At 40.8% G+C, this 22,501-nt stretch overlaps 1 protein-coding gene and 1 long non-coding RNA gene across 4 annotated transcripts; one reads left to right on the top strand and one right to left on the bottom strand.

Moving 5' to 3' along the window:
* The first annotated feature begins 395 nt into the window (after nt 1-395).
* On the top strand, nt 396-17,252 carry LOC133933801 (uncharacterized). 3 transcript variants are annotated; one of them, XR_009912102.1, is made up of 5 exons: nt 396-1,376; nt 3,173-5,928; nt 6,542-6,849; nt 12,535-12,686; nt 14,995-17,252. It is a non-coding gene; the product is annotated as an uncharacterized LOC133933801 (long non-coding RNA). The 3 variants fall into 3 exon arrangements; XR_009912103.1 differs by having other exon boundaries at nt 12,538-12,686; XR_009912101.1 differs by lacking the exons at nt 12,535-12,686; nt 14,995-17,252 and adding an exon at nt 8,032-9,219.
* A 543-nt stretch (nt 17,253-17,795) lies between these two features.
* On the bottom strand, nt 17,796-22,155 carry LOC133933749 (high-affinity choline transporter 1-like). Its single transcript, XM_062380956.1, has 8 exons — nt 21,964-22,155; nt 21,598-21,714; nt 21,331-21,486; nt 21,025-21,173; nt 20,804-20,947; nt 20,539-20,692; nt 18,701-18,918; nt 17,796-18,625 (listed from the first exon to the last, which is right to left on the bottom strand). Exons 1-8 carry the CDS (start codon nt 22,145-22,147, stop codon nt 18,065-18,067), a joined length of 1,683 nt encoding a protein of 560 aa, XP_062236940.1. The 5' UTR covers nt 22,148-22,155; the 3' UTR covers nt 17,796-18,064.
* Nucleotides 22,156-22,501: the final 346 nt, after the last annotated feature.

Here is a 22,501-nt window from a genome sequence, read left to right on the forward strand (position 1 = left end):
TGTCGTTATTATTTCTATTATTTATTAGTGGTAGCAGTAGCTACAGTAGTCACAGTACTAGTTAAATTCTTCCAAATTAGTTAAACCATTATTATTATGAATACTCTGACCAATTTTCTAAATTCTAGAATTGCCATTTATTGTGACCAGATATATATATAGTATTATTATTATTATGTGTCCGTTATTCATTGTTCTAACATGAAGTAATCTCCTAAAAAATGTATATGAATGAGTAGGCTGTGTTGCTGCTGCGGATGAGTTATTGTTCATTGAGCATAAATAATGCTTGATTTTCTTTACATAACGGCATATTTCATGGAACCCCAAAAACCTATATCTATGTTTAGTCTAGTGTTATTTAATAATTATGAACAAATTCATAGCAGCAGTAATATAAGCGGATTTTTTCATGAAACTTGAATCTTTGCTGTCAAATGAATAGTTTTATATTTGGCTACTTACTGATAGAGTATAATTGTGAAAGGTTATTTTTTGCTCTACGTATTTTGAGGTCTTCCTTTCTATGTGAAACTAGCGCCCAGTTTAAGTTTATTTTGAAACCGTGAAGTCTTCTGTGTGATCATATTGCGCTTCCGGCTAACTTGACGGCGGGGGCTGAACACGGATTTCCTAGGATTGAAGAATTGTGATGACGCAAATACACACGCACAATGAAATGGTAAATAAGTGAAACCAGTAGGTGGAGCCAAAGTCCAATCCACCAGCGGCAACTTTCCATGCTGAGAAGAATCACACGTGACTCTGATTTCACCAGAGATGGTGACTAATAAGTTTCGTTTCTAAAAAAGTCCCAAATGACTTGAAGTATATTTGATAGTATAGTTCAGTCTGTCTTTCTCACTTATTATTAATGGCAGCAGCATTTCTATTAGCCTATGAGGTCCCAACTCCTGGTCAGAATGTGGCCTTGATTGAAAAACTCATGACCCTTGAACACGTCATCTATCCGACCCTTCACCCCCTTAACTTATTAACCTAACTAACAAACCCAGAAAAAAACAGGACACCAATAAGTGATCGATTGAAAGGTAGCAGTTTCCTGGAGTTATATCCCCTCTGGAAGAGACTGTCATTGTTGCAAAGGTTTAAAATAAGTGGAAACAAAGAATAGAATTTCCGTCTACTAGCTCATTGACACTGTTTTATTTTTTAATAGTACCACAAAGCCTTTATTTAGGTTTATTCACCAGTCTCCACTTTCTCTCGCTATCCAGAAACGAAGCCTAAACAACCCAGGTCCGAACTCTGGCGTTTTGTGCCGATGTGTCGTCATCTGGAGCCGAGACCATCATTTCAGCTGATGGAGGTGGTGCACCACAGTGATCTCTGGTGGCTGCATGGACTAACTGCATGTAATGTTAAACTCTCAGCAGTTAACAGACACACTTTATGGTTTGTTGTTTTAAAGGTGGATGCGGTAACAGAAATAAATCACCCAAGGCATTGTAATAGCAGGGGTAAGTTATTTATTTATATACTCAAGAGTCAAGAGTTTATTGTCATATGCACAACGATTACATTAAGAAGTCGCTTGCAATGAAATGCTGGGGTCACAGGCCCTCTTATAGCAATGCTCAGAAAAGTAAAAGCAGACACACAAATATAGAGTAAAATAAGATAAAATAGAATATAACATTTTTAAAAATAAAGATAACATTTACATATCTAAAATATATTTAAATATATATACACCTAAAGACAAAAAGAAAAACAATTATGCAAGTGTGTGCAATAGTGCAAAATGCAATAGTTAAAATATGCTAAGGTGCAGAGAATATGTGTGTGTGTGTGTTTGTGTATATATTCATACAGACACACACATACACACTCACTGAGGCAATGCCACGTGAATCTCCCACACATAGCCAGAGACATGGGAGTAGCTTCCAGGCCTACTTTATTAAATCCAAATGTAAACATGAATTCCAAAGTCCAACTTCAACTTTGTTTGTGTCTGCCAAACAATTCAGGTGAAACAACACATTTGTGTTGAAGGTTTAACAGAAACAGGATTATTCTGTAAACACAATAACTGAATAGTTAGTATGTTGTTGAAAATATAAGAAGAAGTCAGACCTTAGTATGTTTTCCAAAATTGTGTTTTATCTCATTAGTTTGTTCACTGAACTGTTAAGAAGTTCAACCTGGCAAAAAGTGTTATTTGCATGAAACTGCGCCAAATATTCATTACATCCAAAGTCTTTACAATGTGAAGCTGAGAGGGTATATAACAAAGTATTGAGATGAACTTTTGTTATTGACCAAATACTTATTTTCCACCATAATTTGCAGATAAATTCTTAAAAATCAGACAGTGATTTTCTTGATTTCTTTTTCCTCATTTTGTCTCTCATAGTTGAGGTATAACTATGACGAAAATTACAGGCCTCTCTCATCTTTTTAAGTGGGAGAACTTGCACAATTGGTGGCTGACTAAATACTTTTTTTGCCCCACTGTACAAGTGCGGGATGATCTAGACCCCTGGCTCACTGGGAGGACTGCATGAGTTTAATGAAATCATCCAAATGGTAATACTACATGACAAGCTCATCTTCATTGTCAAGAAGCTCAGTGGATGGTATACGGGACATTATCGAGCTTATGATCGCAAACATCACCAGGCAAGGAAGTGGAACTTGTTGAGCCACCAGAACGTCTTGATGCATAGTGATTATTATTATAATTATTAAGTTATTTTATTTTATTATCTTAAGTTTTTATTTGTTTTAAAGGTTCATTGTGTAAGATTTAGGTGAAAGGGATCTCTTGGCAGAATGTTTATGACTACCACAGGTTCTCTTTCATGTTTGGAGGTAGAAGGTGAGGTGAGGGGTCATTCATCTGCAACATGCAACTTCACCAGGAGATTTATAATCCACTCAGTAAATGCTAATAGAACGGGGATGTTTTTATGTTTTCATTGATATTAAATCAATGCACAAGGTAAAGATAATGCATAATAATTAGATTGTTTTATCCCCAATGGTATTAAGTGGATTAAAAGGTAAATACTCATGTTAAGTACAAGTACCTTGATTTAGAGTAAATTTACTTTAGTTCCTCTACTGCTTTATTAGAACATAGTCAAATGTGCACAGAGTGGATGTGCCTCATATACTGAACCTTCTGCTTGTGTTCGTTTCTCAGACTGCCGTGGCTGGTTCAACGTCTGCCAGGCTGAAGGTGATTTTGGGGGAGATTAACGTTGAAAAACTGACTCTTCCAGATGGAATCCCAAACTCAGTGGATGACCTTCTCTTCAAGATAAAGAATACCTTTGGGCTGGAGGGCAACATCAGAGTACAAAACCTGGACCCAGATTTTGGCAACGACTTTTTCAACCTGAATTCTACCACTGAGCTTCAGGATTTGGGGACAATCAAGGTGATCCACCAGCAAACAAATCCACAGTGCCACTGAGACCACATCATCTCATTCACTGTCACCTGAGTCCGATGACAGTTTTTCAGCGGATCAAATGATACAGCGCTCCTCTTGTAACAGATTGGAGAAAACTAAAATGACAGAATGGCCCTTTAGGCCTCAACAGGAAAAGGAGGGGCAAGGAAGATAATAAAGGTGAAACGCCTGTGTGGAAAAACTCAAACAAAGGAGTATGGAGTGTAAACAGGTTAAGGAGCGTGACTGTAGGAAGGAGAAAAAAAACAGCTAAACAAGTTAAAGAAAGTTGAACAAGAACTGGATGGAGTGATGGCACCAACGTCCTGGACCCTGAGGAACAGAAGCTAATCCCTTGAGCCGGAAGTGAATTTTAAACCCATGTACCCGGCTCGGATCGGAACGCGATTCCCTCAGTCCTGGATGGAACCAACCAGATAAGTCCACTCTTGACACTCTCCTGGCTTCACCAAGCTCTCTTGGCTCTGGAAAATACTCCCCTCATCTTCCCTCTACCTGGAGATTAAGGCCCTCCAAAACAACAAACAAACATTTCCCTTACTGCACCTTTTCATTGGACCCTAACTCCCCTCTCCAACAAAACCCCCCACACACACACCACCTAACACTTGAACTTGTACTCTTAATGAAGGTTTCTTCCACATGTTTACTGAAGGGACGGTTAATTGTTCTTATTTTGAAAATAATTTGATTTCATGGAGTACTGAATATTTTGGTTGAAAATAGTTATTTTTCTGTTTATCTATCTATCGTACATATTTGGATTTGATGTTAACCTGAGTAAATAATATAATTGAAGATATACTGATTAACCTTATTTATGGATGTGATTTATTTTCCTTTGAAGTTTTGTGTAGCTAGGTACATGAGCTATCCGGGTTACCTCTCATACCGGGATATATTATAAATGTTGACAGGTGAAGAATCCCTGTCTGGAGCCCAACTTTTATATTTTTTCAATTTAGAAAACCTACGCTACACTCTCGTCTCCTGAGTCTGTGTCATCTCGAAAACAACAGTGGCCAGCGGCCTTCCCACTACCTCGATTTTCATACGACACAGGGCTGCAACTAGAGAAGGGGAATTCTGAGTAGCCTAAAAATATTGACCCTCGCTTCCCGAAGGAAGTCTGATATCCTGAATAGACTAGCAGAAGAAATGTTCAAGTACAAAGCTTACCCAGAAGATGCCCATTTCTGCAAAGTTGCAGAGGCCTTAATCAAGAAGCACCCCTTGTTGAAATGAGCCTTGTGGCTGCTAGGGTTGGAAACACAGACTGAAGTACAAAATGGGGAACTTCAGGACTCAGCTGAAATTTCAGGGGTGTCCACATCTGTCAGTAAATTCCCTCAAATCCAAAGCCACCACAGATGCTTTCCCGGCTAAAAAAGTGAAGAGGCCAAAACGAGCTGAGGCAAAAAAATGTCCATCCTTAACCATCGGTGAGACTCTGGAAAGCCTTGAAAAAGAGAGACTTGAACTTCAGAGGCAGGTCAGCATAATGAATAACAAAGGGGTCATCACAGACAAAATGGCTCTCACATTTGCCTACAGAAGACAAGAGGTCATTAACAAAGACCCCAGCCTAAAATATTTCAAGGACAGATGGCCTGGACTCCATATTTGTTACCCTTTTTGGTGTATTTATATTTTTGTGGTTGTATATGCTTCTGTGGCTACTTAGGAAAACCTAAGGTTGTGTACCAGTCCATTTGTGTAAGGATACCATATCAATTGTCATTTGTTTTAAGATCAACGCAGAGTTCCAGAGGCTCATGGCTGCTACCCTTGAGGAAAAATTCATGGCCCAGTTGGACATGAACTCCAGTGAGCTGATCAGAGTCATCCGTTTGAAAGGAGGAGGAACACGCCAGAAGCTTGCTGGCATCGTTCAGACTTTGGACCAGTTAGATGTGTATCATCATAAGATAAAATAGATAAGATACATGTATTAATCCCAAACACACATGCACAGTCACACTACATGCAGATGAGGGAAATGTGTCCTCTGCTTTCGAACCATCTGGAGAACATAGCAGGACACACAGAGCAGTGGGCAGCCATGCATGGCGCCCCGGGGAGCAGATGTTGGGGGAGTAAGGCGCCTTGCTCAGGGGCACTTAGACAGTGGAGATCCTTGTTTTTCTATCTGTATCATTCATAGATACATAAACATGGGCAGACCAATGTTGACCACGTCTTTTGATTTACAGGTCATGTTTTCAGCTGTAGAAAAGCTACACCATTGCAATAAGATTGTTCTTTTTAAATGAATATCTAGAATCACATATGCCTCTTTTAAGCAGATGAAAGAGTTTAGCTGTAAGAGTTAAGACATCTGTTTTTAGAGATTTGGAAAATTAAAATTAATCAAGATAATTTTTTCCTAGACTGACGATATTCATCTTCAAAGAGAGTGTTTCCTGAAAGCCCTCGTCATTTTCCTGGGAGAAGATCCAGATGACCTTATCAAGGAATATCTTGTAAGTTTTAATACAAAGTCCAGGGGACATACATAAATATAGACACTTCAGCATCCTAGAGCAAGATGGCTTTGAGTACAAGCTTCCCACACAGCAAAGGTGTGCATGCCACGACAGATGCTGATATTTTAGAAGAGTAGAATGACACCTACAACAGGCTGTCACGTGCAGCCTTTGGGAAATTTCAAGCCATGTGGAATAAGTCAAGTCGCTCATACAATTCCGCAGAAATTATGGAAGATAAATGCAGTCTCCAGCTCATCCGACCCAATCACACGTGATGGAACTCAACATATATGGCCGTGGAGAGAATCATACGGATCATTCAAGAAAAAGGGGAGGACACCATCAGGAATGTCTGTGAAGAATAAAAAATTTGAGTTTTAATCCGTATTCCAAAAGTATGAAATGTTAAAAAATTTGTTTTACTATTTCATGACAAATATATAACAGTGCCTGATGCTACAAGTATATTTTGTTGTATGTGTATGATTGCATATATATATCCATATATATGCAATCATTAGAATGCACTTCTACTCAGCTACACATTTCAAACCTTCCCGGTAGGAAATGTATAAACAGTTTTATGTGTTTGACTTGTGTTGTACAGGTTGTGTCCAGCAGAAGTTGCTTTCCTGACCGAGTACTGCTCTGTGTTGAAACCTGTGGTAAAGGCCTTAAACATTCTTCAGTCAGAGACCAACACACACTTGGGGGGGCTTCTCCCAGTGATCTTTGAGTTACAAGCAAAACTCAGCAGGCAGGAGACATCCTCCTAGATGTGCTTGCCACTCATCAGAGCGATTCGGCATGGTGTCCAAAAGCGTTTTGGAGAGGTGATGGAAGACCCAGAGTTGATCGCAGCAGCAATCCTTCTACCAAAGCTCAAAACTGGCTAGACTGATATCATAGAAGCAGGTATGATTTCATTGTTTAATATCATACTGGAACCAATTGGTAGTTAATTTTGGCAGCTATTTTTGATTTAGTCTTAGTCTTAGTCTTTTGACGAAAATGCATATTAGTTTTGGTCACATTTAGTCATTTTTATCCTTCTTAGTTTTAGTCTAGTTCTAGTCGACAAAAACGAATTACATTTTAGTCTAGTTTTAGTCACATTTAGAAGCCACATTAAAGGCCCAGGCACCCTGTGTTGTGTCTAAAACTGCATAATAATCTAGCTTGCAGTACTTAGGTTGTCCATTAGATATCCCTACCAGCATAGGGCTATAGCAGGGGTCGGCAACCTTTACTTTCAAAAGATTAATTTTGCCCCCTCTTCCCCCAAAATAAAATTTTTCTGGAGCATAACATATTTGATACCTGTTACAACAAAGGAAAACACCGAACATTTATGAAGAGAAGAAAATACACAGGCAAGTGTAGGCCTACTTTGAAATAAATTAAACACAGAACTTTGTAGGGCTATTTGAGTCCTCCCCGTATTTGTGGGAAATGTATGAAATAAGAAGTACCCTATTTTTGAAATAAATAAAAACGTATAGCTGCAGCCTAATAGCTTAAAAATATATATTTAGTTTTAAATGTGAAAACAAAAAGTGAGAGCAGGTCAGGCTGGAGGCGGACACAGAAACAGAAGCTCGGTACAAACCAACTGCAGCTTCTGCTCTGATCAAGAAGCTGCTGCGCTGACCTCTGAGCAGCTGAGACCAGAGAAACTCTGTGTTTTCACTGTTTCCATAGTTAAGAAGCAGCCGGTGAGTCAGTGAGCGGCTTCTTCACATGAACGAGCTCTGATCTCATTGTGTCTCTGAGCGAGTGAGCGGGGGTGGGGCCGGAGCCTCAGGACCGGTGCGCTATCTGGGGCACACACACACACACACACACACACACACACTCCTGATACTTCATGACGGCCTGATACGATGATGTTAAAACAATTATTGTGACTTAGTCAACCACCAACATTTTCGTCTCGTCTCGTCAACGAAAGTTAAAATAGATTTAGTCATAGTTTTTATTTTCAAAGAATCCGTTTTCGTTATGTCTTTGTCTCGTCTTAGTCATGGAAAAAAGTTTGTAGTTTTCGTCAACGAAATTAACACTGCACTACAATGTTATAAATGTGTTGGGCCACAGTCCAGAGGCTGAACACCAGACACTGGAGCCGACGGTGAGGACAAAGGGTTGTAAAACTTTTGGAGGGAAAACATTCTCCAGCAGGCCTGAGAATCTCCCCCTGGTGGTTGGAAAATGTCCTGAAGAGCCTCCAGGACCCCTGCTGAGTTCCAAGCCCCGCCCACTGAGGTCCAACTCTGACACTCAATTGGCTTAAAGCCAGCATCATCCTATGACCAGCACCTCAAGGAGGCAGAACCTCTCAGGTAGAATAAAATCACTGAGACATCAATAATCGCTGCCATTTTCCCTGCTCTGAAGACGTCAACAGACCCCTTCCGGGTCTTTCCAGATGATTTAGTTGCTAAAGGGGGCAACCAGAGTCATTTTCTTTCATTTCTTTCATTTTCTTTTATCTTAAGTCTGATCTTACTTTGATAGAGACTATTTTTGTTTTTAACTTGAAAAGGCCGTGCACAGGAACTCACTCGCTCGCTGGCCGAGCTTAGAGACTTTCTTTCCAAATCCACAGCTGCGTCAACCGCTGCTCATCCCTGCAGAAGAGACGAAGCCGAATTCCGTTCCAAGAGCAAGAGACTTCGCTCTTTTCGGTCCAGCGCTGACCTCCGTTGCAACCACGAGACCCACCGGAGCACCGCTTAAGTATGTGTATATACACTTAAGTAGTGTATATATTGTAGGTCTGTCATCTCAAGTCGCTATTTATGGCTATTTCTTGGTTATGAGGCACTTTCTTTGCCTTAATGAAGTCCAGAAGGTCAGAAGGTAGAGGGGAGTTAGAAGGGTACCTAGCCTGGGTCTCAGTCAATTTGGATCTGCTGAACTCCTTTCAGAATATAAAAAAACTGTCCCTGAAACTCAATACTGGCCTACCTGCCTCGGCCGCCTGTGAGCGAGCCCGGAAGAGCAACAAGATGTTTGTAGACTAGTGCTCTAAAGGTTGACCAAAGTTTAACCAAAAGTTTAAATATACAGTGGGACAGCTGCATTTTAACTTTTTATCTTAGCTGTCATGTGGGTCATACCTTGACATGTCCTCCCAAAAGTTCTAAAGTGTTGTGTTGACATGTTAAATGTTTAATGTCATTGCACTTATATTTGTAAAGATTCTCCTTTAATTAAAAATGGATTGGATTTATGACCCCTTGTCCTTTTTTGCACTGTATAAGAGCGCCCCCATCAAGTTGTTGGAAGTAACTTTTACTTAAAGTACATTTTAAACTACTTTTGACTTTTACCTCATCAGATTTTTAGATACTTAAGTACTTTTACTTGTACTTAAGTAAAATTTCATCAAAGTAAAGGTACTTTAACTTGAGAACAATATTTCAGTACTTTTTACACATCTGCCAGATATAATGCCTCTAAACAACCCAGAGTGCATATCAGAGTGCAGAGGCATTTTTCCCAATCCCTCTCTAAGAAGCGACCATTAAACATGGAATCAGGAGAACCTACATAATATAAAACTATTCCAATCACAGTTAATCAATCTATCTTGACTTTTCACAATGTAGACATTTACATTTAATGACATTCAATTGTATTTAATTCTATAAATTATATTAAATCTGTATTTATGTAAATAGTTTCTAATCTACAACGTTCTATATAATGTTAGTTAACCTGACTGGTAAATATATAGGTACAGATACATTTATTTACATAGCACTTCTTACTTAAAGTGTAAACAGCTTCCCAGCAAACATGCAAAGGAGTTAACATTAGGCAAACACCAGCTACTGAAATAAAGGGTACATACAGTATGTTTAATGGAATCTTAAGTAAGTTGAACGTCTTGACAGTAAGCTTTAAGATGGCTAATGCTAAATATCTAACCTTTTTTAAATCCAAACAAGTTCTGGGATATTCTCCTTTGAAAAAATATGTAAAAGGCCATATCTAAACTGAAGGAAAATTGGGCTAGTAACAGATGTGTTGTCACTCCACAGCTCAGAAAAGAAGGATCAGTGGTTGATCTCATCACCAACGTCTAGTGAAAATGTTTTGTTTTCTAGGTAGGATATAAGTCAACCGATAGACCACCCATCATCTCAATCCTTGATCATATTCTTCTTGCATTAGCCGTCAGCCTATAAATGAAACTCACCAAATGTTTTCAAACAAGAGGTTTAGAAAAGTAAAAATGAGAATGCATGGATGAGAAATTAATTTAGCACTGTCTAGAGCAGGGATTCTCAAACTTTTGCAAGCTGGGCCCCCCCCCCCCCAAAGCTGGTAAGGGCTAGTTGGGGGCCCCCCCAGCCCCACGCCGTCCGCTACTGCTGCCCTCAACTACACCACCATATATAGATAGATAGATAGATAGATAGATCAGAAACTTGTCCATAGTTGTGTTTGTTTGCTGATACAGTGTGTGTAATGTTAATAAAGTTCTAATTGCCACGTCGTGGTCTTGTGAGTCTGTTTGTTTGTGTGGCTGTGAGCGACTTGCACATGAATAATGAATAAGGCTGTGCTAGGCAATGGTTCCTAACAAAATGAACAGTACACAATGTAGGGACAGCACAGAATAGTATTCAAGTGCTGGTGTTTTATTTGTTGCAACACGGTGGATGATTGAAGCTGTAAAGGTAGGTGTAAAGGGCTAACTGCAGTTGGAAGAAGTTAGCTAGCTAGAAGGCTAGCTCTTGGGGCTCTGAGCCTTCTAAAAAGACTGTGGAGCAAATTACTCCTTAGATTAGGCTACGAATAGGCCTGCTGCAAGTGCAGGAAGGTATTACTAAGGAAGGAGTGAGTCTTAAAAATATTGTTTATAAAGCAATGATTATCTGAATTATAGAGGAAACAAGAACAATCGCAAAAACTCTGCAGGGTGTCGTCTCAGTGAGGGTGAGCGCTGACCATTTAAACAAACGTTGTGAGTATCTCAAGGGCTGTCTTAGCAATAAGAGGGTCTGGTACGATTTGGTGACACCAAAACGTTGAGAGCATTGTTGTTCTGAAGCATTGCTGTTGAAGCTGGTTCTGCTGAAGTTCAATGATTTCGTTGAGGTATTCACCGCACGTAGTTCACACATTCAACAACAATTTGTGCTCGACATAGTTAGTATGAAGGGATTGAATGATTAAAAGAGAATCATAAATGACGTACAACAGCCACAGGTCGACTACTGGGCGCACCAAGTTCCCTGCAGCACAGATATCAAAACTAGGCTATGTGGCCTGATCAGCTGCAGCCAATGATGGCCAAGCGGAACGGACGTCACGATTAATACGAGTGGGCTGAATTTATTTGTGTAACACATTTTTACCAAGCAACTAAATATTTGTAATCTAATTCGGTGAAGAAACTTTTTTGAAACTCCCACCCCTGTGTTTTTTCATTTCGGTATCTGCACCCTCCGCCCTGAGCGATGCAACGCTGTTGAGGCGCACTGACAGCAGTTTGCCCCGGTCGACAGTCGCAACACCGTCCAGTGCGGCGGCGCTTAGCAGCGGTGCCTCCTTCTCCTTCTCCGCTCTTCCATCCCCCTCTGTGCGCCTCGCCGCCCTGTTCTGATGTCGGACCTGGCAGCGAGGCGTGTCAGCGGAGGCGGGGGGATGGCCTAAAGGCTGAATTATAGTCCTGCGACTGCAGGAAGGCCACGCAGTTGCTTCGATGGACTCGTTTTGGTTTATACTTCTCTAACATGCTGCGCGTGTTGCAACGCAATTCACCGCCAGAACACTAGGCGGAGTAACGTTTTTTTTCGAAGACAAAACACACAAAGAAGAGACGTCTTCTTCTTCGTCGACTGTTTATTTACATCGCCACTCCGGCTCCTCATAGCCATTTCTGGCGGACAAATCGGCCAGTCAATGACGGGTTATAAAAGTGCTCTTCTATTTGTTCCATATTTGTTCTTCTAAATCTTCTGTGATTTCCGCGTATTGTGGGGCATGAAACCGGAAACTAGACTCCGGACGGGATGGAGTAAGCAGACCAATCACAAGCCTTGCGGGCTGCGTGAGGCTCGCGTCGCTTTGTCGTGAAGTTAGAAAAATTTGCAGAAAATTGGCGGACGCACGCAAGCCGCCAGAGGGCATGAAAGGGGCGTGTTGCGTGTCTTGCGTGCATGCATGCGTGCGTGCAACCCGACTATAATTCGGCCTCCAACTCCTGAGAGGGACTCACCGAGCCTCTGGGGTTCGATCAAACCCAGGTTAAGAACCACTGCACTATACCTTATTTATACATGTTTATAAATCAGGGGAAATGTTCAAGAAAACAAAAAATTAAGGTGCAATTTTGTCGTAATAATGCAAGAAAAAAACATCCGTAGAAAAGTCAATCAATTACTTAATTTATGATGTTTCATTTACTGTATTTTCCTTGATGTTGAGTAAACTCCCTTGTCTATCCAAATATTACATCATGAGAATGATGTGTTAATATATCATGAACATAGTAGTGTTCTTTTTATAAAACGTATTTTCCATGTTCACTTTTCTTTAATGGTGAATCTTTTCTACTCTAAGATATGTTGTCTTTTATATTAGCAGCACCGCCCTCTGCTGTTTGCAAAGAGAAGTGAAAAAAGGCTCTCAAGTAGCCGCACCACCCTCTGCTGTTTGTAAAGACGTTCACCATCCAACCTGATGGAACTGGAGAGGATCTGCAAGGAAGAATGGCAGAGGATCCCCAAATCCAGGTGTGAAAAACTTGTTGCATCATTGCCAAGAAGACTCATGGCTCATGACTCATCAAACGGGTGCTTCTACTCATTACTGAGCAAAGGGTCTTAATACTTATGACCATGTGATATTTCAGTTTTTCTTTTTTAATATATTTGCAAAAATTTCTACATTTCTGTTTTTTTTTCTGTCAAGATAGGGTGCTGAGTTTACATTAATGATAAATAAAATGAACTTTTTAGATTTTAGCAAATGGCTGCAAAGAAACAAAGAGTGAAACATTTAAAGGGGTCTGAATACTTTCCGTACCCACTGTATATGCTTGTGTGCTTCCCACCACCGCCCCTATTACTTCCTTCATTCTGTTTGCTAACACCTTTGCTAATACCTATAGTCCCTATTTAACATTGTGAGTGGCCTGTACTTTTTCTAATTTGTCCCTCCTTTTTTATAAATTATGCTAACTAGCCCTGTTGTCATAATATGCAGCATTTCTCCCTTCTCTTCTATCCATCTATATAATCTATCCAACACTGGTACTAGTTCTTCTCTAAACTCTTTTATTTCTGCTGTTACAACTTGGCTCAGGTGTTCAACAAGAAAACCCTGAATAGCACAAGTTCTGAAGATATAGCATTTATTTTACATAATTAATATTACAAACACCAAAAATACAAAGAGAACTCCTCCACATGTCCATGCGGAGATCGACCCGGTGAGTGACAGAGCCCAGGGCCCAGTCTGCAAGTCTCTTAAGTAGTGGTCCCCCAGGTGCGCCACATAACTGCTGATGACTGAGGGCTGACTCTGCCTACAGGAGCATGAAACAGAACACAAACACAGCAGACAACTCCAGGGTTGTCACACTGCCTAACCCATTCATTGCTTTCTCTATCTCTCCCTTACTTATCTCTCCTTCGCACACCTCTCTATCCTCATCACTCAGTCTAGCTTCCATCTTGTCTATCACCTGCCTGCTACTCTCTCCTTTCTTATATAACTCTCCATACAATTCTTCAACTCTTTCCACTATCCCTACAGGATCCGTTATTTTTTCCCCCTCCCTTTCCCTCCACTTGCTCAAAATAATTGTTCTACTGCTTCTCTAGCCCTAAGAAATACCCTGTACATTTTTCACCCTCTATTGCATACGTTGCCTTAAGCCTGAAACATGCTTCTGCGTTTTCACGGGCCCGTAAGCGCAAGAGCCCTTCCGGGTCCCTTACATGCTTATGTATCCCTTCTTACGTGCTTATGGGCGTCGCCCCATTTTTCTAAAATTTACGGCAAAGCTCCGCAAGCTCACTCAGCCCGCAAGGCTGTGATTGGTCTGCTCTACATCCCTTCTGGAGCTGCATTTCCGGTTTAATGCCCCATAATACTGGCAGAAACAACGGAAAATTCAATCAATTGTTGTTCAGTTGGAATCGTGAATACACTCTCTGCCATGGTTCACCGTGTGTTTGTAATGGAGAACACGACTGGTAGAAGGTAAATAAACAGTCAACAGCGATTGCCACACCCACAAAGAAGGCGTCTCTCAGGTCGTCTTCGACAAAAAGCATTACTCCGCCTAGTGTTCTGGCGTGGAATTGCTTTGTAAGACGCGCAACGGTTGGGGAAGCATGAATGACAACGAGTCTTGCGCCACAGTAGCGTGAAAAGACACAGACGCAGTCGCAGAAGCATTTTTCAGGCTTTACTTCTAATTATTGCACCTCTACACTTTCCCTGTTCTATCTCCTTTAGTTCATCTTTCTTCCTTATGTATCCCTCTATGACATATTAACCCCCTTTTCCCAGCTTTCTTCTCCTCTTCGTCTAACTCCTGATTTAACCTTTTTTCTCTCTCTCGCACACTCGCCCGCTCCTGGTATTTCATGATGGCCTAAAATGATGATGATATAAAAATTGAACGTGACGTTCACGCACGTTCATCGTTACGTAACAACACTTTACTCTACAGCCACTGCAGAGGGGCTGAAGAGACGCATTTGGCTCAAGAGCCGCGGGTTGCCGACCCCTGTGTGACCGAATTCGTATTATGTATTGGACGTTTTTGTGTCTCCTGTGGCAGCAATGTCCTTCACTTTTAGCTGTCCTCTGGAAACACTTCTGTTGTGGTTTCTCCTCTAATTGCAGCGCGTTTCTCTATTTACTGTATGTTTCTGTAATGTGTTGTGTTGTGAAATTGATGAAGATGTTTTCTTACTTTGCTTGTGTTTTGTCAACATGCATGTGTTTTCTTAAGTTGCTGTTCATTGAGCTCTCAGGGCCACCGTAGTCTTTTAATGTTTGGACGGTAACATTTTTATTTTCTTACAGGTGACTCTGCACCAGAGGCTGGACCAGAACCTGCGACTCCCTCTGAGTGAGAAGGGGGCGTATTCTCCTGATGTTCTACAGCATGAATCTAGAGGAACGGTTTGTTGCAGTAATGTTGGCAGTGAAGGAGAGTCGACTGTCGAGTGTCACACCCATTTTTCTATCAGTCTGGGGCGTGGATATTGTGTTGTACTTTGAATTCCTAGTTACCTGTTTTATTTTGAATCTTTGTTCTTTGCGTATCTCTCTCACTTTACTTTCTGTCTTTGTCCTGTTTCCCATCGTGGTTTGTCTCCATCTTCTCCTCATGTGTTTCCCATGTGGTCTATTATCTCTGCCTCCTCTTTGTGTAGAGTCTTTATGTTTCTCTTTGTCAGGTTGACCTTTATGTTTGGGTTTATTCAGTCGTCCTGCTCCTGTGTTTCCTGTTGTCTATACTTTCTTTTGCCATCCTTCTACGTGTGAGCCAGTTTTTATTTATATATACAGTGGTGGCCAAAATTTTTAGAACACTTGGCATATTTAAGAGTTTTCAGTTGTTTCTGTTGAAGTGGCCATTAAAATACCCATTAAACGATGAAATATAGTAGTCTTGAAGCACATGTTGCTCTTTGAACATGGCTAAGGTAAAGAAGGAGCTAATGAGTAGGCAACAGGCTTGAATTAAGGCCCTTTTGGGTGCAGTCCAAGCACTGTAGGGGAGAGCGGGGTAATGTGGGACATCGGGTAATGTGAGTCACCCCTGTATCTAGGCAACGGAACACATTTGTGGTCAATTGACCATTATGTTTTCAAGCCCCTCCTATTCCCCCCTTGCCATGAAGGAGAAGTTGGTGCAGGTGCTGTGGAAAGTATGTTTTTTCACAAAAATTTGTTTTTTGCATGTCAAAGTAAAATTGAACTTAATCAACTGTTGTGTCAAAACAAATTTAATCAGGTAGAAAAACTTATATCATACATGTTGGTGAACTTCCAACATATAAAACCAGGCTAACCCTAAAGATTAGCCTGAATTGCTAAGAGATGTTTTTCTAAAACGGTGGCTGTGGGGTAAAGTGGGTCAAATGCTGTGGAGCACAAGTTAACATATTTAAGTGTAATATGACATTACATGTGATTTATTTATGTCATAAAACATTGTAGAAAAGCCATCATGCCAAGAAACTACACACCAGGAAGACAACCTGGGGCCAAACACCCCTCGCAGAGATGGAGAGTGCAGCCGCTGAGGTCATGCAAGGAAAGAAGTCCTTAAGAAAAGCAGGAAGAGATAGAAATATTGATAAGACAACCCTCAACAGATTCATAAAGAAAAAAGAGAAAGGGGAAGTAAAATCAGTAGCCTGGGGTGCAGTAGCTGAGGTAAAGAGAATATTCACAGATGGAGGAGGAGCTTGCCACACACTTGAAACAACAAGCTGACCAGTTCCATGGCCTTGCTCCAGTTAAGTGCCGTGAACTGGCATTTGAATACGCAGAGAAAAACAATATCCCTGTCCCTGCCAATTGGACAGAGAAACAATGTGCAGGTAAGCTATGGTGTGCAAGAGATCACATGAATCATAATAATCATAAATGTGCTTAATTGACCAATCCCCATGATTCTCTTACTAGTCCGATATTAGTGGTTGTCAATCTAGCTGTCAGGATTTGAACTATTACAACATGTGTTGTTATGGTAGTTTTAAAGTGGAAAAAGTAAGTGGACCACTTTACCCCGTTGCCGGGGTAATGTGGGACACAAGACCACTTTTTTTAAAACAATCATATTGTCACTGCCCTTTGTCCTGAAGACATTCGGATCATTGATGAGTGATGAGATCAACAGCACAATGACTGATGGTGCAACAGTGACTTCAAAAACTGCGATGGAAACTGGGAGAAGAAGGACTTGTTGGCAGAATAGCAGCAAAGAAAGAAAGAAATGGACAAAGGAAGATTGGTATAAATTGTTGTGGACTGATGAGTCCCAGTTTGAACAGTTTGGCAACAAGCGAAGAGTGTATGTTCGACGGAGGGTGGGGGAAAGATATAAAAATGAGATCTGTTGTACATGCAAAGGAAAGCCTTTGTATTGAGTTGCAGAAGCCATGGGATACAATTTGTGTTGAAGCTCTATATATTTAAACTTTGCCAGAGAGATGTGCTGCTGTAATTGCTGCAAAAGGTGGACATACCAAATATTAAAGATAAAAGTGGATAAAAACAGTAGGACTCACCTCATCTGTTATTTGTTTGTGCTCAGAGCAACCATCTGCATGTTTCATGAACATTATGAAATTAAATTGTGTTTTGGAGGCAAAAAAAAGGTCAATTTGTCCGATCCTAAAGGTGTTCCAATAACTTTGGCCACCACTGTATATATATATATATATATCCAATACGTGCTGTATATCTTGTTGTCTGTATCTTTATCCAGCTCAGCAACTTTCTAAGCACAACTAGAGACAGGGGATCATTTAATGAGCTTGTGATTTCTAGCTTTTCCCTCCCTTATGCTACTTGTTGATATGAATCTTATTCTGGGTCAGAGAGGACAACACAATTATGTAGCTGTAAACAAATGGAAGAGCTTGTTTCAGAATTTGAAGGCAGTATAGTCAAGATTTCTTGTCCTGTCTTTTCTAAATAAACCAGCGATCATTGAATCAACTTTATTAAAAGATTATGGTGAAGTGGTTCAAATGAAAGTGTTTAAATACAAAAGATTTGAAGTGCCCTGTAACATCACAGATTAAAATGCCAGCAATATGAGGGAGTAACTTCCGACCATTACGATATCTGATTTTGTATCTCATCATAACACTTAACATCATAAGAGACGCACAACATGGTGAGATCACAATCTTTGTAGTCCAGTAGATCTCGCTGTGTCCCAGTTTAAACAAAGAACCAAATAAAAGACCAAAGTTTCAATAATAACTTATTTTAATGCAAGAAAGTCAATCTTGTTGAACTGTAGACAAATGTGCTGCGTGAACTGGTGCCATCTATGTCCACTTGTCTTAATGCCCCTGTGTTTGGATGCAGAAGTCTGTGTTAGGATTCAAACAACAGATATTCAGGGACTCTAACACTCTGAGCTAATCATTGGCTCTGAGGCCACAGTCTGTGGATATGAGTTATCAAGTCTCTCTTTCTCATTGTCTTCTTTGGCCCCATGTACCAGTGTCAGCTCTCGTGCTGATTGCTGGACTTTCACCTTGAACACGTCACACTTCTCAGGTAACAGGCCTTTGTTGAAGAGCAGAGACATCAGATAGGAGAACAACACGATGGCAGCAATGGCAGACAGCATGGAGATGGTCTTAATTGGAGCGTGCTGGACATAAACTCCATCCTCAAGAACACATCCTGGGAAGTGGAGGACAACTGGCAGCCCGAGTGATGGGAGTCCACTGAGAACTCTGAGCACCAAGCCCACCACACAGCCCATAACAGCTCCGTAACCATTGGAGATATTGACGAAGAGGACGCAGACCAGTTGAGGGAAGATTAGGATGTAGGCCACTTCAGCACTCAGAATCAAGAAGAGTAAGACACTGTTTTCTTGGCTGGTTAGTGATGTGCCAACCAAACCCGCGACCATCACAGTAATTCGGATCACCCACTGAATCTCTCTGTTTGATGCCTGGAGAAAAAGTAGAGAGGAGGAGGTGAAGAGGTTTGAGATACTAACTATTATCTTATACTTCAATGTTCTCACCTGTGGCCTCAGGATGTTCTTGTATATGTTGGAGGTGAAGACAGAAGCAGCAGAAATCAAAGCAGAATCAGCAGATGACATCACAGCAGCAGCAACACATCCTGTTCCGATTATGGAGATGAAGGACGGGGTGAGGTGCTGCAATGTGATGGGCAGGACTTGAGCTGCTTCCCCACGTTCATATGGAAATGGAGAACCATAAGACGTCAGGTTCCAATCTGAGGAGCAGACCAAAGAAAATTCTGACAAAAATAAAACAATACAGTGGACACGGTATAAAGTAAAGGATAAAGTAATCAACCGTCATCATATCATCAACAGAATCATCAACAGAATCACTCCTATTGAAAGGCTGGTTAAATAACATGGTTATAGTGATCAAGTAGTCTGCTTACAGTGATCATTTGGGTGCTTGTACTAGGTATTTGTGAACTACAGCTTGGCCCACGTGTGGAGTCAAAGCCTTGAGCACATGTTCTTTGTTCTGAAGACAAACCAGAGCTTCCAGAACTCAGTCTCCCAGGGTGCCTCAACGTCACACAGAGGTGTGAAATCTGACCGAAGACAAAAGTTTCAACCACTATTGGTCCCTCTGAGCCTCATGACCAATGAGTTCACCAGGCCAATATAAGCCCAGTTCTCCCTTCCTTCTTTCTCTTTCTACTCAACCATCTGAGAGGAGAAGGTTGGCAGTCCAGCTCACTTGCTGTTTTCCACTCATCCTTTCGACTCAACAATCCTGGAGGAGGTGCAGCTCTCTACTCACCGGGCGAGGAAATCTTCCTCCCAATCCAAGCTCTACCAACCTTCCAGCAGGCCTGACTGGAGCAGACTGCTAAAACCTTCCAAAAGGCAGGGACGTGAGGTCCAGCCTACGAACCACTAAAACAGGGGCCACAAACCAGAAAGACGACTTCACTGGACGAAAAGCACATGAACCTTTTTTCCCTTTTCATGGACGGCTAACACAACTGGGCTTAATAATTATACCTGGCTGAGCAAAGACTGATCATTCGATTCTGTGTTAAGTTAACAAGTTTGATGTGTGTGATATTTTGGTTATAAGTGATTTGAAAGTTAATGTTAGTTAGGTTCTTCAAAGTCTTTCTTTGCATGCAACAAGCTACTTTCTCTAACCTGGCACACACACAAAAACACACACACGCACACCCACACACACACACACACACACTTATATAGTAAGTACACTTTTAGTGATTTGTGTTTTTATACTTTATTATCTTCATAATCAATGTTTTTCTTTCAAATGCGTTGTTTACATAAATGTTGCATAAGTGAATTTTGGAACTCTGATTGTTAATCAGAGTTCCAAATTCATAGTTAGTAACTTCATGAGACTTTATCAATAAATCTTTTTCGTCCTTTGAAGGGTTTTTCCCGAGTATGTTTAATCAATTAAAGTTATTTAATATTAATGTTTTTAATTTTAATATTCAATATGATTACTGATAACCAAATTTAATGTAATTGTGTCACGTTTAATGTATCAATTGCACAACAGGGGTCTTTAAATGTTTGGACGGTAACATTTTTATTTTCTTACAGTTGACTCTGCTGCACTAAGGATTGTTACTCAGCACTTTGTTTTATATGGTTATGTATAAACCTTGGTTTCAAAACCCACTGTTTAGTACAAATCAACAAAAGATCACCTTGCTCTTTACCTGCTCATTAAGTTATGCGAAGATGTTGCTCCTTGGTTTCCTGTGATTTAACCAGGGATTTAACATGCTTTGTTCTTTCGGTAACATTAAATTCAACAGATAATTGAATGTTAGATTTCACAGTTTACATTAGTATGTAGAAGTTGTCAGTACCTGTAGATGCAGCAGCTGCCCCAAGCAGTATTGGAGGTGTTCCAAACACAAGTATGAGGAAAGCAGCGACTAAGCACGAGAGCTTGGCTGTGGCTAATGAAGAAGCTGCCAACGTCCTCTGGTGTAAAAACTGAAATCCTAGACTTCCCAGTGCCTTGAAAATGAAACAGAATTAAATATATGAGTCATGTATCTTTATCTTGAGGATTTCTCTCAACACTAGTCAAGTACAATTGACATCAGCCACAGTTTTGCTCCATCTTACAAACATCAAGAATTCATCCATCATGATCCCGGTCTTCTCCAGTCCTGGTGCACCAATCCAGGGAGCGTGTAAGGTGTTGTTCATCAGTGTCTTGCTGATGTCCAAGCAGTTAGGGTTCATCAAGACAAAGGGAACACACAGCCACTGCAGAGACAAATACAAAGGTAAGTAATGGACAAGGACTCCTGCCCTTTATAAAACCTTAAAGAACAGCAACTCACCAAGCTTATGAATATAAGAACAAGCTGAATAATATCAGTGTAGGCCACAGAGTAGAAACCTCCCAGCAGAGTGTAGATGATGACAACTGCAGCAGAGACCCAGATACACAGAGTGTAGGGCAAATCTAGGACTACATTCATGGTGCCGCCTGTTAACCACACCTTGTATCAGTGGAATTCTACTAATATACAGACTGTACAAGTATCACTGACTCATATTCCTTCACATACGTTTATTTGAAACTGACATTTAAACACACACATATATCAGGAGAGGTTAAAGTGCTTCTGTATATTCTTACTTACCTAAACAAATCAATATTACAGTCACACATATCACATCAAGAGAAATTGAGGCCAGGCTCAGTCCAGCTGTCAGAACTTGTCCATACTTGATGTGGAAAGGGTCCATCATTGTGACACACTTCATTTCTCTTAGTGGTTTAGCAAACACCAGGCCACCTTGATTTAATGAGGAGAAAAACAGAAACTAATGATAAGATCAAGAAATCACAAACATATGGATTCAACTTACGGTGAACTGAATAAGTAAAATTGCCAGCTTCAACCTACATAGAATAAAAGATAAGCTGTATGCAGTTAACATTGTGGCTGCCCAGGTTAGTCCCATTGATGGAGTGTACACCATCTCAGCTGTGCCCACAATGAAGCCTCCTCCAACCCATGTAGCTGCAGGATGGATCAACACACAGCAGATATTTGGACAAAGACCAAAGGTGAGATCATAATTCAGTATTATTGATCAATAGGACCAGTAGGACTTCACGCAACCAAGACTGTCATTAGTTAAATCTGATTTGGAACAATTCATGATGTTTTCTTGTAAAAGTAATGCTTTTATAAATTGCCAGATCTTTCTGCCTCCATGCCTGCGACAGACAGTTTCCATCCTGTTGTCTTCAGCTGAGCTGTCCTCACCTGTCATGGTGAAGATCCCCACCACCCAGTTGATGCTCCGGTTTCCCAGTAACGTCATCTCCATCTCATTGGCTCCACTTTTCTTCTGTTCCCTCTTGGACTTGAAAGAAGCCCAGATGCCGGTCCCAAGGACCAACAGGTAGAAGAGCACCATCAATATCACTCCTGGGATGTTCACTGCCATGATGAAGAATGTTGACTGTCTTTCACACCAGTGTGTTTTCACCTGAGTGACTGATGAGAGAAACTGTTTTGAAAAATTAGTATCTTCTTTGGGAAAGAATAGGTGTGTGGCTACAGGTCTGAACATGAGGCTGACATACTTTGATTAAAAGTTTATCTGTCATGACAACTGTGTGTGTGTGTGTGTGTGTGTGTGTGTTAGTTTGTCTCATCCCATCACAAACATTCCTTAAAGGTTGCTTGATACATTTTTACTGAATAACTCTAACTTCTATTACACAACATAATGTGGCCTTGATGCCCAGATGTAAAAAGCCAACAGAATACAAACACAACATGCCTCCATCCAGCTCCT

Source organism: Platichthys flesus, chromosome 22, assembly GCF_949316205.1.
Source record: "Platichthys flesus chromosome 22, fPlaFle2.1, whole genome shotgun sequence".
NCBI lineage: Eukaryota > Metazoa > Chordata > Actinopteri > Pleuronectiformes > Pleuronectidae > Platichthys > Platichthys flesus.

Excerpts from the sequence above, each read along its gene's own strand:
- LOC133933749 (XM_062380956.1), bottom strand. The coding sequence starts at position 22,147 with ATGGCAGTGAACATCCCAGGAGTGATATTGATGGTGCTCTTCTACCTG. Across the intron at positions 21,715-21,963 it reads GGGGATCTTCACCATGACAG|CTACATGGGTTGGAGGAGGC; the intron begins GTGAGGACAGCT and ends TCCATCCTGCAG. Across the intron at positions 20,948-21,024 it reads TTCTTATATTCATAAGCTTG|TGGCTGTGTGTTCCCTTTGT; the intron begins GTGAGTTGCTGT and ends TTGTCTCTGCAG.